This window comes from Pseudonaja textilis, chromosome 4 (assembly GCF_049901715.1).
Source record: "Pseudonaja textilis isolate UNSWEBS1 chromosome 4, rPseTex1.2, whole genome shotgun sequence".
In the NCBI taxonomy this organism is placed as follows: Eukaryota; Metazoa; Chordata; class Lepidosauria; order Squamata; family Elapidae; genus Pseudonaja; species Pseudonaja textilis.
Genome location: NC_141993.1, coordinates 41,348,018 through 41,364,059, shown reverse-complemented (window position 1 = coordinate 41,364,059; position 16,042 = coordinate 41,348,018). Strand labels below are relative to the sequence as shown.

Genomic DNA, 16,042 nt, shown 5'->3' with positions numbered 1-16,042 from the left:
AAACCTTTGGGAATATAGGAGCTCCTTTTCATAATATAAAATATTTTGACTAGCCTTCCCCAACACAAAATTTTCCAAACATGCTAAGATAAAGTTATCAGAACTACCAACCATATTCAGAGAATACCATTTTGGCAAAGGCTAGTTTGGATGTTCTATTCATTCTACCCCTTCTGTTAAAAATTTGTGCTCATTCACACTCTTAACTGGTTACCAAATGATCCCCAAATATAAAATAGAATAATGTCCCCTCACTTACCTGAACTTTCCAATTGTTCAAACAACCATTCATATAAATAGTAGCCCTCTGGTTTCAAGTATGGAAATTGCTTTGGTTTTTTTGCCTCAGCAATATCCCACTCCTCAATAAGAGACATATTTTGGATAGAGTTTTTGTGTTTCATCTGCTTAGACACCAATTTCCTTTTTTTCCCTGTTCCGCAGAGCTTCCCAAAGCCCTTTAAAATTGGAAAGGATAGCATGTCTATGGCACCTATATAGCGATGAGCAAAGAAAGTCAACCTGAGTGAGATAGAAATTATATGAACTTTTCCATCTATCTATCTATCTATCTATCTATCTATCTATCTATCTATCTATCTATCTATCATGTAATACTCATACATCACTTCTTCTTTTTCTCAACCATAAAGTGGATTAAGGAAGAGGTATTTTTAGCACTGATCTTTGGAAGATTATGAGAAGCACACTGAATAAAGCGATAACTATAAGCACAATTAAAACCACCTATTATGTATAGTATATATGCTATACTATACATGAATGTGAAGTAAAAGCTATGAGTATTGCACAATCATTAGTATCTTCAGAAAAAAATTGATCAGAATTACAAATTTTGGAAAACAAAGTTTAGTAAAGAGGCAATAATCTTATTAGGAAAGAATGTAAATATGCGTATTTATATGCACATTTAGTTTACCCTAACCTACTTTAATCCAACTTACTTTTTTCATTGTTTGCAGAAATATCATCCAGAAGAGGATGATCCTCTGCTACAGTTTCATTTACTGCTATAATGTATCAAATAATTTATGTCCAATAGGATTAATTCATAAAATGCATTTAAGGTGAATCAAATTCAAACCTATGACTGCTCATGTGCTCCATCTGTGGCAATAATTCAAACTGCTTTTAAATTGACTAAGGCCATTATAGCTGAACTGCAAAAATCTTATTTATAGTTGGCAGAAAAGAAACACAGGAGGAAATGATATCTCTTCTATATCATTAACATGAGGACTTTAATCAAAGCATAAGGGTACTCATATTGTGAAATATATACTGCTGCATTGTGCAACTACATAATTTTAATATGTTTCAAGCACATGTATCACAGATGAATCACCTGTTTCACTTACTTATACTTGAAATATAAATTGTGTAGGGTAAACAGTTTCCTTTAAAAATATTTAAGTATATTTACTAGAAACTATATAATAACTTATATATTGATTTAGATATACAAGTAGTCCTCAACGTACAACCACAATTGACCCCCAAATTTCCATTACTAAGACAGTTGTTAATTGAATTTTACAACCTTTCTTGTCACAATTGTTAAGTGAATCATTGAAGTTGAGTATTCAGTGAATCACTGAAGTTGATAACATGGTTGTTAAGTGAATCTGGCTTTCCCATTGACTTTGCTTGTTAGAGAGTCTCAAAAAGAGATCACATAAACCTGGGACACTGCAACTGTCAAAAATACATGCCAGTTGCCTAAACATTTGACTTTTAATCACATGACCATGGGGATGCTGCAACAGTCATATGTCTGTAAAATGGTTGTAAGTCACTTTTGTTTAATGCCCTTGTATTTTCACATGGTTATGAAATGAATATATAGAATATACATAGCAACAGTATCCGACTGGTTATAAAGCTGACCTGGTATTATGTCAAAGTATGTTATATCCTGAGCAGGATATAAGGCTAATTCCATTAACTCATTTGTTACTTTTAATGGTTTATAACAGTGTTTCTCAAATTTTCTGCACTTGTGAACCACTAAATAAAAGTTCAGAAAATGTGGGAAACAATTAAACCAACACCCATTTCCTTACATTTTCAACTTTAATGGGAAATTCAATATTTTGATGAAAAGTAATGGCTATAGTTGATTTGTGAATAAATCAATGTTTAAGAGCTTTTTAAAACTAGACCTCATATTTAAAAAAATCTTTTTAAAAAATTCAATATTTGTTTACCATGTTACTTTTTAAATTTTATATGCCGTAAAGAAACAACTTTTACTGTAAACATTCTAGTCAAGAAAATCTTCATAGAAATCTCTAAGTATGAGAAGCCAGAGTTGAAAGAACTTTTAGTCCACTAAAATTCCATATTATATATTCATTTTTTATATTTCTGATTATAGGCACCTTCCTTTGGAGTTCTTATGTGAATCAGAATAGCAACATGTGGTTTTATATATATATAAAACTGAATACCATATATATATGGTATTATATATGGTATATATGTGTGTGTGTGTGTGTGTGTGTGTGTGTATTTCTTAAGTTTTCGCGGGTACTTACATGTATGTTATTCAGCTTTGTTCGGGTATTTTCCCACGTCATTATAGTTGTGCTTTTAAAGTTGTAGCAACGTCAGACGAACACAATACAGAAGCCTGATGATGGCAGATGAGATTCTGCCGAAACGTTGCTACAACTTTAAAAGCACAACTATAATGACGTGGGAAAATACCTGAACAAAGCTGAATAACATATGTATGTATGTATGTATGTATGTATGTATGTATGTATGTTATTCAGCTTTGTTCGGATATTTTCCCACGTCATTATAGTTGTGCTTTTAAAGTTGTAGCAACATATCGGCAGAATCTCATCTGCCAGAATCTCTTCTGTACCATACATGTAAGTACCCCACATATACATATATATGTTTTCTTACGTTTTCACGGGTACTTACATGTATGGCATTCAGCTGCGTTCGGGTATTTTCCCACGTACATATATACATATATACATATATACATACACACACACACACACACACACACACACACACACACACATGGCATTCAGCTTTGTTCGGGTATTTTCCCAGTCATTATAGTTATGCTTTTAAAGTTGTAGCGACGTTTCGGCAGAATCTCATCTGCCATCATCAGGCTTCTATATTGTGTTCGTCTATGAGTCAGGCTTTCACAGCCATTTCTGTTTTAAATTTGGTGCTAGCCTACTGCTGTGCCAGAATGGTTTTTTCTTCATCCTGATTAGTTGGGAGTCTTGGTCTGTGTTTATTGGTCTTGGAGTTTTCTGTGTTCTGCTTGATTGGTGTTTCTAATATCTTCTGTCTGTTTTGTAGCATTTTTTTTTTGTCTTGATTAGCTGGCAATATTGTGTTTCCTGTATTGGAGGCTTTTAGTAAGGCTTGGCTTCGGGTAAACGTGTATATATATATATATATATATATATATATATATATATATATATATATACCACCTGTATTATAAATAACTCAAGGCAGTGAACATATACAGTTATCTTTGGAGAAATGCATCTAGATGAGCTTCTATGGCCCCAATGGATCTCAGCAGACAATAAGTGATGCTTGAACCACAGTCTGAGAATCACTTGTTTCTAAAGAGCTATATAATTATCGCCATTACAGATTTTTCTAATAAAATATGGGCAATCAGGAGTATTGAATTCTGGAGATTTGAATTTTATGGAATCTTTTTCTAGAGCAATTGCCATCTTGAAAAATAACTTACATATGGCTGTTATAAGTGTAAAGTGTGACTCTACAGAAAAATATATTTAAGATGACAAGCCTTTGACTTATTTAAAGCAGAAGTAATACTGTTCATCGTGTGAATAGAGCTGCCTTCTTTGCTTCAGTCATAAAAGCACAAACACTAGATCTTCTCCTTCTCTACCACTCTTGTTTAGTGCTATATACAACTTTAACTGAGACTAATAAAGGTAGTACAACAGAAAAAGATGGACAGCTTAATTTAAAAACGGTTTCATTTTATCCAAAGCCTCATTTACATAGAATAAAACAAATACAAAATCCTGCTTATTTGGTGTTTTTTTTTTAAGATAAAAATGCCAACTTTTGTATATGTAAATATATTTTGTATATGTAAATATGTTATTCAAACATTCCTGTCTTATGAATTAGGCTGTGATAATAATAACAAACTTCAACTATTATTCCAGCAAGCAGAATAGAAGATGATTTACGTCATTTCTATTAGATCTAAAAAGTGATGAAAGAATAATGACATCACTGTTGAATTGTTCCATGCAATATAAAATAATTTAAATTGATTTAGACTTAAGGAATGTTTTATTGCACAAAGTTGGCATTTGTGTTGCAGTTTACATTTTCATTCCATGTGGCTTATTCCCAGGGAAGTATAGTAAGGAATGTAACAAAAACCTTAACACCATAGATGCATTACATTTTAAAGATGAAAGTCTAAGGCTGTCATCTTAAGGAATTTCATTTGTCAGGCATTCATTCAGTTACAGGCCATCGTAATTTACAACTATTTCTACATTAAATTGTTCAGTAGAATATTTAATAGACTGACTCACACTGACAATCAAAGCATGCAGAAACACAAACAGAAGAATTCACTAATGACCTGAAAACAAACAGCTTACTCATAAAAAAAAAATTGCTGTGTGATTCCTGTCTTTCACTAAAATGTTACTCAATTTATCTCCCACAATAATTCTCTTACCAATTCCTCCAAAACAAGCTGTGATCTTCTGAGCATATTGGCAAAAACCATTCTTGCAGACCAATTCTTCAGTCATTGTTTTGATTGTTACTAACTCGTTCGCCTAGCTTCAATTTATGGAGACACGTACAAGCTTCCTATGCTTTCTTCTGCATGGTTATGTCCTCTTTATTAATAATTCAAACACAACTTCAAATCTGCTTAGCTCTTGGAGTTGATTAAAGTAGCCATTTTATGCTTTATCAGTAATCGCTTGTATGCACATATGGATGTGTAATATATATGATTACTGTATGACATTTCATCCTTTTATAAAAACTTTCTCCAAATGTCCATCCGTGATGTACAAATAACTTTCTGGTCATTTCAGAAACGAAAAGATCTGTAGAAAACATTCAGCTGAAAACCAGTATAATCACACAAATTCATTTATTCCCCGCAATCTTCTAGAACAGTGACCTTTTCGGCACTGTGCCCAAAGCTTGTGTTTGTCCGTGAGAATGCATGCATGCACTAGCAAACCAGAGATGTTATTCAGCAGGTTCTGACCAGTTCGGGAGAACAGTAGTGGAAATTTTGAGTAGTTTGTAGAACTGGCAAATATCATCTCTGACTGGAGATTTTACAGTATTCTTCTCCTGCCACACCCAGCAAGCGACGCCCACAGAACCAGTAGTAAAAAAAATTTGAGTCATACTGGAGCAAACCCCCAAAATGCAATGTGTGTGACTCCCCCTGCACATGTACCCCACCCTCCATGCATGTGCACGCGTCTCCCATGCATGTGCCCCACCCCCCCACATGCATGCATTCCCCCGCATGCACCCTGCTCCACACAAGCGCAGACCTGAAGACCAGTTGGCCGGCAGGAGACATGTGCGCATCCACAGCAGAGTTGAGCTGGGGCAATGGCTTGTATGCCCGTAGAGGGGGCTCTGCATGCCACTTCTGGCACACGTGCCATAGGTTTGCCATCACAGTTCTACACTTTTCCATTGTCAAATTTCATGCAGAAATTTTAGTATTTTATTGTGCAATATATAACATAGAAAGAAAATCTGTCTTTCAAAAATTAGAATAAAAATTCTCTTCTGAAACTTTCATGGGATCTAAAACTGACTTTAATCTGTATTTCTTGAACACAGCGGTTTAAATGGACCTCTAGAATCTAGATTATTTATACTTAAAAAAACCTGGCAAAACACAAAACAAAACAAAAATGCAAGTTGCTCTGATTTTTATCATGCATGAATTATAGCATTACATGTGAAATGACTTCTTTTCCACTCACTGAAAGTTATGAGAGCAAATGCAATGATCCAGTATCAAAGATAAACTATAATAACTATGAATTGGGATTTAACTCCTATTAACTCTCAATCACCATGCAGCCCTTTTCAAGTTTCAAATGTGCACTTATTTTATATTCTTTAGCTATGATGCTCTCCTACTGTATAGCTCCTATAGATGCAAATACATTTGCAGTAAATAAACTATTCACCCTAATTCATTAATAAATTATCAGCACAAGAAGATATATAATAAAGACCATTAAGGGTTCATGCATTAGCTATTAGTCGATACAATATTGCTCTTTATTGATTTAGCCTAAAGTTTTAATGTTTTAATAGAGCTCTAGAGTGTCTTAATATGTTACTTGTTTCCTGTTATCTCATTATTTTCAACCATAGAGGTGGATTCTCAAGAATGTCTACAGTACACACATAACAACTATTGTCTGTATTTTATTGTGTTCTGTAAAAAAGATGCAGAAGCTCTTGGCTACATAAGCCACCTGAATTACAAATATTAGTCCACATAATCAGCACTCTTTGAAGGCGCTTTCATAATTCCTGGTATTTGTATTTATAGATTCTACAAAGGGCTCATTATCTACCATTTTCATTTATATTTTAAATGCTACTTTTTATAAACTGATAGAATAGATAACTTCACTACCCATTTACCCAAAACTATTTTATTGAAAAGAATAGCAATTGAGAAAATAGGCTATACTCTATGTAGTTGACGTGTAGAGTTAAGCAAATTCCAAGTGGATGGAATAAAATAATCTCAAATAGATCTAGAACAAGGATGTCAAACTCAAGGCCCTTGTCCTGGATCTGACCCACGATATGGTTAGATCTGGCCTGGAAAGCTGCCCTGGAAACAGTGAACGACTGGCCCCCGGTGCCTCAGCCCCAGCCCAGGTCAGCTGGGTACTGTCTAAAACTTTGTGGCAGTGATCTGGGCCTGAACGCAGTCAGCCTTAGATCCATGGGGCCTCCCTGGAATCAGCGAGGGGCTGCCACCATCCCATGGAGCAATCAATCCCCCCAGCTCCCCTCCGGGCTACCACAGGCATCTCTGATGCAAGCAACATTGAACTAGCCACAATCCCCCGCTGCCATGTCCCCCCAGCCCCCCAAGGTCAACTCCAATCCTGACGCAGCCCTCAGTGAAATCAAGTTTGACACCCCTGATGTAGAGTAAATGCTTTCCAAAAAGACAGTTAAAAATGTAAAATGCTACTTTAAGTATTTTATTTGAAATCTTAATATTACATGCTTATACCTTATTAAAGAATTTCTTCTCCATAGGCAAAGATTACATCTAGAAACCCTATTTCCATTTATTCTATTGTTCTTACAATCATAAGCTCACATAGTAAGAGCAGTATCATACCTATGCTATGACAAATTTAACTGCTTCTTAGGCACTTGTTAACATTGCTAAATGCAGTCTGAAGAACAAATGTTTAGATACCTCACTATCTGGACCAAACCTTTATATACTGAGATATCAAGAAGGCTACAATGATCGTAGAAATAAAAATATGATCACCCTCTACAAACATGTGAAAAAGTGTCATGTAAATGTCAAGGACAGTTCTTCCCATTCCAGGATGCAAAATAATAGATTTAGGTAGACGGCAGAAAAAAAAATCTTTGCAATAAATGCCATTCCTTCTGAAAGCCTTGGTTGCTCCACCAACTCTTGCAAGTTGTCAGGGAATTTTTTTTGCTTTTGAACAGCTCAATGAATGTTATACAGCATTGTGATTTGTACTTTTTAGATTGATTATGTTGTTAATGATTTTATACTTAGCTTTGTTTCTAATCCAAAATAAAGAGTTTGAGAATTGTACGTTACCCAAGGTCAATCTGATGTGAGTAGATTATAAGATTTGTAAATGAATGAATGAATAAACAAATATCCAGAAAGATGGTGGGTCTCCATTTATTGGATGTTTTGAAGCAGAAACTATATAAAGAACTTTAATGTGGATTTCTGCCCTGGGCAGAAGCTGGGCTCAGCCTAAATGTATTCTCTCAATTTTACTATAAAATAATTCTATCTAGCAAATTTATTATTGCATAAATGGCAGTCTTTGGCACACAGTAACAAGAGGAATTTACTGTTCTACCTAGTTGCCATCTATCCAGGAAATAGCAAGCAATAACTGACACAAATTTCCCAATAAATTAACACCTGCCAGGGTGTAACAGCTTAAAAGTTATGGAATGCGTATTGTCATTCTGCTAATAAAAAATCTGAGGACTAAAGGTCACATAGGCATAAACAAACTTGCTTGACAGTATTATCTGTGATAAGACATATGAATAGTTTCATACGAATAGTTCAGAATACTTTGCCTGCTTGCTTTCTAAAACTATCTAATGAATTAGTGGCATTTCAAATACCAAGAAAAAAAAGTCCCAATATATTTCCTGTTTTCCTCTTCGAAAACACAAAAACAAAACAAAAACACACTCTTCTCTCTTATTAATTTTTTATTGGTTAAATATTTTCTTTAATTGGTTAAAAACACACCTGTATATGAATTTTGGAAACCCTGGGCATAGAGATGTGTGGATAATGACACATACCATATCTTAATCATATGTGGTTGATCATGTCAAAATACCATAGGAATTCCAGGAATGCAATTTTATTGTGCCGTGGAATAATATTAGAAACTAACATGTACGTCAAGCTGTTTAGCTGATTGATAAGATTGAAAAGTAGGAGAATGGGGGCTTATAAATGATCAATAGTGACAGTACCATGGCCCTACAGAAATTTAAATACCAGTTACTATTGAAATGTTCCTACAGAATCACAGCAAGTTTTGGGCAAGCTAGAAGATGCCATAGTATATTTGCCCTATTTCAACTCCTCCATTTTCTTCTTTGCAAAAGACTAAAATCATGATGTTGATTATTATCCTATTTTTGTTGACTCCTTTAGATAACAATAACACACATTAGATGGATTCCCACCCATTTCTTTTCATTATTTTTACATAAATTATTAAGCTGGGAAAAAGTCCAAGGAACTATAGAAACACATCATAACACTGTATACTTTTAAAATGGCAGATTAATTTAATAATGAATATATTTCTATGTTTGTCTGATACATAACCATATTGCTTCCATGTTCATCTGCCACTTTAAGGCTAGAAAATCATGAGATTCCCATTTTAACTCAGACTTAAATTCAGATTTGAGATGAGAGGTCTTCCTATTTAACTATAAATATGCATGCAGCTATAAAATGAAAGGCCTATCTATGATGCAAGAATCATTTAATTAGAAAATAAGAAGGGAATGCACCATTTTAAAATCCACTTTTACTCCAGCTTTTAGCAGGTTGATGTGACAGCAGATCCAATCTAAAATCATTCTGGCACCCAATGAAAGCCCTATTTTCTGAAACATATAATAGATTTTATTTTAAGTGCCGTTTCTAACAGACTTTGATTTAAAATCTTCCTCTGGTTTCATTGACAACGTGAAGCTTAAAGTCTGTTTGGGATACTAGTATATGAGAGCTCCTGAAATTCAGGGAATTAAGAAAAGGATTGCACTGAAACTCTGGTAATTTTACACACACATTCATATAGCTGAGCTTGGGAAAACTGAAGAATGTTCAAACATACTTCATTGCTAGGAATTTTGTTAATTTGTTTTATCAGAAGAATAAGGCTGCCCTTTCTCGGGGTAAAATAACGTGATATTAGTTTGCTTCAGAGAAAAAAGCAACTGCAAGATTTCATTACACAATGTATTCTTGATAGGGAGATGTTTTCTGCTAATAGTCTTCTCAAGCTTCAAATCTGTTTGTCAAATGATATTTGCAACAATCAGGACAAATCTCAATGGAATGGCATTCTAGGAAGCTTCATTCAAAACTTTTAAAGTGATGGACATTTGGTTGTTCATCATTAAGGAAACCAATTCTAACTTATACAGGTATAATACATAATTGCCCTGTGTTTCTATGTACTGAAAAACTCAAGCTAACTGAACAGACCTAGGATTGTTCTATATCTGGAACCTCTATTTAAGTATTCTAACTATACAATCAATAAATGCATCTAGAAGTCAAATAGATTCTGTTTATCCTCCTTTGTATTAAATTAATAGCTGAAGAAAGACCATATACTTACAGCTATTGAAGCTTCTGTCTTCCATAGTTTATGCATTTGAAAGTAAAAATATAGTTTCAGGAGAATCTGGTTTTGGGGAGTAAAAATCCTCCATTTTTAACAACTATTTCTGTAGCTATTTCTGCAAAGTACCCACCCTGTGCAGGGATCATCAAACACATACATTGAACATGTTATTTTGAATGCCAAAAAACAAACTAGAATCTTTTTCCCCCAGTAAAGTATTCTACCAACATCTTATTTTATTTATTTATGTATTTTTGCTGTATCAACAATATACTGAATGAATACATGTATTCTTATCTTGCTTATTTCATTTATTGGAATTTATATTGGATTGGGCAATATTTCAGATTCAGTCTCTCAAGTATAGGAGCTTTGAAGCATGAGGGGGGCATGAAGGAGGATAAATGCAGTACTGCAACAATTTAAATATACTTTTTTTAAATTCTTCCTTTAATTGGGCCCAGAGTTGCTTTAAGGTATTGCAAATAGATGCTACATTTGTGTTCCAAGATGCTTTTGGAGACTGAATACAAGATGCACAGGTCTAATATACACCCCATGTTTTTCTAAGATGGCATAGTGTTTATTTTAATTGTATTCCTTCCAACAGCAATTAAACCAAGAGGTTGGTTGAGCTGAAAGACAGTCACTGGCCTAAAGTTGCCTCATTAGTTCCATGGCTTAGAAAGGATTTGAACTGGGTCACCTTGTTCTAATACCAGCACTTAATGTCTACACAATCTCAGCCCGGATTTGAAAGCCAACTTTTTATCATCAATCAGCAGAGGAGATTACATGTACAATGTGTTCTTTTCTCTATGCTGATGGCAGAGGGGAGTTATTGTATCTATGTGCATATCTGTATATTGGTAAAAATTGACAGAACATTTGTAAAGAAAAGTGACAATGCAGTAGAATAAGTTATGTTTGTGTGGGTCTGGAAGAAAGATGGACGATTAGATTAAGAAGCTGCTAATTTTGCCCATGTCCTCTTCTGGTATGTGGTCCATGTTCTACCACCCATCACTACATGCAGACTTCAGAGGCAAAAAAAAAATGTGGCCCTCTCCTCTTTTATCCTTTAATCAGTTTAGCTACAGAGTCATTCTAAAATCCTGATGGGAGGAGGAAAAGCTAATCTCCTTTCTGGTGTAAAAGTTCATCAGGGAGAAAAAACCAAGGGGAAGGATCTTATTAAAGTAATTACTTTCATGCTGTTCAACTACGTTCATCTGGCTGATTCGACATGCCCTTTTCAGCTATATGAAAAAGGAGATTAATGTGGAATAGAATGGAGTAATTCATCTGCAAACAGCTTCTATGAGTCAAAAGCCAGTAAAACTGCTGCACATGGGATGTAAGGCTAAGCTTCTAGGTTATTTCTATTGTTGTGCACTTAGTTGTTAGCTTACTTCCTATCTCATTGACTGTGAAGACAAAAGCAAACTCAAACTCAATCTGTAAAGAAAACAGATGTGCTTCCTGTGAATTTAAAATTCCAAATAGATCAGACAATGACAAGTTTAGGCAGTGATACAAGGCAAGGAAATATCTAAGGATAGGAACATCTCAGCCTAGAATTATGAACTGTAATTGTGTCCCAAGATGCTTATCCCTGGCAATTGCTGAATCCTAAACCCCTTATTATTGTAATGAGCTAGTGTGGTCTCTTCTAACTTTACTATAATTAACATTCACATAAAATAGCATTACAATAGTAATATTTAAGAATAAGAAGAGGCATTTCCTTGTTAATCTATGAATTAAAAGTTGGGAATGCAAGCACCTGCCTGCTTAGATATTAGATTTTTTTTAAAAATGCATATACTATATTCTTTGCATTTCAAATATTGTGCTCAGTCCAGCAAATTATGGTACGTTGCAGTTATGGAAATTCTGTACTTTCTTTCTCACATAAATAATAATAGTAATAATGATTCTCTCAGTGAGTAACCTCATAAAATATCCATATCTGCCTATCCCAAGTCGGAAGGGCTCGAAAGGCGGAAAAGGATGCCAAATCTAGTTTGAACAACTGGCTGACTATTCAACAAACCAAAATAATAATGACTTCATAGGTGAATTAAAAAAAAAAAATCAGTCTAAACATCTAACTTGCAATGAATCACAATAAAAATAAAAATATTGTGATTGGAACCATCAGAGTAATATCTAAAGATTTCCTAGATAACTGGAAATATTGAGTTTATCAGATCTAAACACCCTAATTTTACAAAATCCCAGCCGGCTTTGAAGTGCCTGGGTCTAGCTGTTGCAAGACTGACTACAAACAATGATATGACATAGTAGCAACAATGATGCATTGAAATATCTGGAAGAAATGGCATTTGCCTGCAAGCAAGAATTGATAGGACCACAAAATAGACAAAGTAATGAAAAAGTTAAAATGGTTTGGAACTTTAGAATTCATATAAGCAACTATCTGCCATACAATATCCTAGATTTAATAATTTTTGATGAGAAAGACAAAAAGTTTTAAATAGTGGAACAGTATCTGGAGACAGTAAAAGAAAAAAGAAAGAACTGTAAGCATATATATCACAAAATTTAAAGACATGGAACTATTAGCAGAACAACTATAGTAAAAGGTAGTGTCAACAGAAATTGGCACCCTTCATGAAATTCCAAAACATCTGGAGCATCATGTGAACACTATCGGCATTGGCAAAATCACCACCAGTCACTTGCAAAAGCTTTACTTGGAAAAGCTCACATCCTACAAAGATTCTTTCAGTATTACTAAACAACAAAATCTGCCTATCCCATGTCCTTGGGAAGGACTTGATAAAAATGTCTGAACATCTGGATGATTTTGCAGCCAACCATAATAATTTATTTTTTATTTATTTATTTGATTTGTCAATCGCTTACAAGATAATAGGTATAAGTATATACATAGTTATGAATACATGAAATGGATACATATAAAAATAAATAAAAGAAGCCATAGGACAGGGATGGTAGGCACATTGGTGCGCTTATGCACCCCCCCTACAGACCTCATAGGAAAGGGGTGAGGTCAATAGTAGACAATCTAAGATTAAACTTTTTGGGGTTTGTGGAATAATAATATATAGATAGCAATACAAACCACCCAACTCATATAATTTCTTCTCCCTACTCATGTCCCAAATCAAATATACACTAGCTATAAAATGAATATATTACTTTGTTTTTGATAGCATTCTTTCTCTAAGACTAATATGCCTTTTCAAGGACTAATATGTCCTGTCTGAAAAGTAAGCAACCAGTTTGGAAACTGGGATTATGTGAATCATACAATATGTATAAAATAAATTATCAATGTGACTGATGAAAAATTTGTATTATTCTATCGCTTTGGTGTATGTGCATTATAGAAACCAACATACTGTATTCCAAGTGTTAAAGGGCAATGAAACAGAAGATTCAATAACTGCCAAGAAATCAAGGAGATGACTCACTCCTTAGTAGTGTTACCAATCAACTCATCTGTCAATATTCTCAGAGAGAGAGGAAGGAGGAAGGGGGGGAACAGAGGGAGGGAAGTTAGTTGCTTCACAGAGATTGCACAGATTGACTACAAACAAAGACAACAATGGTACACTGGAAGATCTGGAAGAAACACCGTTTGCCTGCAAGCAAGAACTGATGGGATCACAAAATAAACAAAGTAATAAAAAAATAAGAAGCTAAAGTATCAGAGGTGGCATTCAGCAGGTTCTGGCCAGTTCTGGAGTAAAAAAATTTGAATCCCACCACTGTAAAGTATGCTGTGACTTAAAATTCAAATAGGCAAGAACTTGTCAATATTGTCCCAGACTTAACAACTGTTGGATAGTGGATGCTGCACTGCTTGGAAATAGCAGGAAACTTTTCAAAAACAGGTTAACCCACTCATATTGTGGATTCATTCATTAAAATCATGAGCGAAAATTTCTTTCCAGTTGTATATAATTATCCTTTTTGTCAGATCCAAGGGGATTGTCATGAGGTGACAAATTCTATGTTTTAGGACAGGGCTGACATGGGCCAGATGCGTCACGCACTAGCCACACCCATACCCAGTTTAGCGAAGAAGGGAAAAGTCCCAATTCGTCATGTGATGCCGCCGTGATGAAGTGAGTTTGACATCCCTGTTTTAGGAGTATAGTTTAACATTTGATTAAGAATCTTAACTGTAATATTTCTTCCCTAAATTATAAGAAAAATTTAGTCAAAATAAAGGTATAACAAGCTCATAGTTCATTGGGACTTTCTTGAAGTTTTGTCATTCTTTATTTGTAATAATTAGAAATTATTACACCTGAGTTTAGACATTAGTCCTGAAAGAACTTATGCAAGAAACAATAAAATTCTGAAAATGAATTGTATTAGCATTTGGAGTACAACTTTAAGTTCTCCTGAAGACATTTGTGAATTAAACAAAACATGAAAATGCAAGTTTATTCAGTTAAGCTCTCTATAGTCTTCTAATTTCATTTCAACCATATGAAAGAAGCACCAAAGAAACCTTCAATGTATCAAGACACAAATATTAAGCAAGCAAACACAAAAAATGTTCAACGGCTGTGAAAGAATGTAAACCTGACCCTGAGAAGGAGTGAACAAACTGTTTTATGGGAGGACTTACAGAAAAAAGTATTCAGTCCTGAGAAAAAGGAAAATATAAGAAACTAATTCAAAATAACCTTGCCCATTGGAAGAACTGCCAACTAATCAGAGAAATCATTTTTCATAATTAAATAAGCCTAGTAAAATGTAAACAGTGCCAAATACAGGCAGGTTGCAGGCTTACATAAGCATAGAACTGAAAACAAAGTTTTAAAATGGCCAGTGTGGTATTGTATTAATAAGATATAGATTTAAAAACACCTATCATGCAGCATTCAGTATTTTTAAAAAAATTTATTAAATAAACATTAAAAACAGTTAAACACTTTCTTGGCCATAATTTTGGCTATACAAACTACAGCATAGAAATAAATGTAAGAGTTAATTTTCCCTTTTTCCTTATGTTGTTGTTGATATAATGCTAGTTACATATTTGTTTCTATTTGCATTTATATACATTTATATACATATTTACAACCTAGATGAAGCAACATCCATTCTTGTATACATAGATTTCTATTTAAAGACATTGGTAATGGCATTACAGACAGGAAAACACAGTAGTAGGCAGTAATATTTGTCAGGTAAAATTATCTTTTATGTCTTATTATGATTTCACTTTGTTAAGGCTGCCAAGATAGATTTTCCTTTTGGCTGTGTGGGAAGTCCTAGTGGGACACTTAGGAGAAGCCAAGGTAACTTGTTTATTTTTGTGTGACAAGAATTAGTGGAATCAATCAAGTCTTCCAAGCCCTAAGTATTGTCAGCCTTGGTGAATCAGAGAAGCCGAGCAGGGTGCACTTGTCCTGGTCTCCTGCTACTCTCTTGGAGAGCAGGCAAAGAAAAGGGAGGCTGGAGAGCAGACAGTTTGCTAGATGTTTGAAAGGTAAGCGGCAAGGTGGGGAAGGGAAAGTAATTGCATGAGGAATCTCTGGGTCGAGGGAGGCCTTGGGTGCTCTGATGCAGGTGGCCTGTTCCATCACTAGCCAACCCCCTTATGGCCTTTCCCACCATGAGATACCTCATGTGCACTTAACCACCCCAAGCATTTGATTAGCGAATGCGTGGACGAAAGGAGGGAGTGATCACGGTCAAGTTACATGATTCACTCCTATAAATCCTCGTCTTATGAATGCAATTGGAAGGCTCCATTACATTTGTAACTTGAGGACTACCTGTATTAAATTTTTATGCAGCCCATTTCCCCTATGAGGTGACGGTAG

General features: G+C 34.6%; 1 protein-coding gene across 35 annotated transcripts in view; it reads right to left on the bottom strand.

Annotated features, from left to right (window-relative positions):
- Positions 1-16,042, bottom strand: part of ABLIM1 (actin binding LIM protein 1) — a 200,855-nt gene that overhangs the window by 138,354 nt on the left and 46,459 nt on the right. For 4 of the 35 annotated variants that reach the window (XM_087932667.1, XM_087932668.1, XM_087932669.1 and 1 more), the window contains exon 1: positions 260-532. The exons of 15 other annotated variants lie outside the window; for them this stretch is intronic. In XM_087932667.1, coding sequence (XP_087788793.1) covers positions 260-482 — 223 coding nt within the window. In that variant the 5' untranslated portion in view covers positions 483-532. Of the gene's footprint in view, positions 1-259; positions 541-16,042 lie in introns of those variants that run through there. 16 more of the 35 variants (XM_087932679.1, XM_087932680.1, XM_087932681.1 and 13 more) reach the window with 7 other exon arrangements.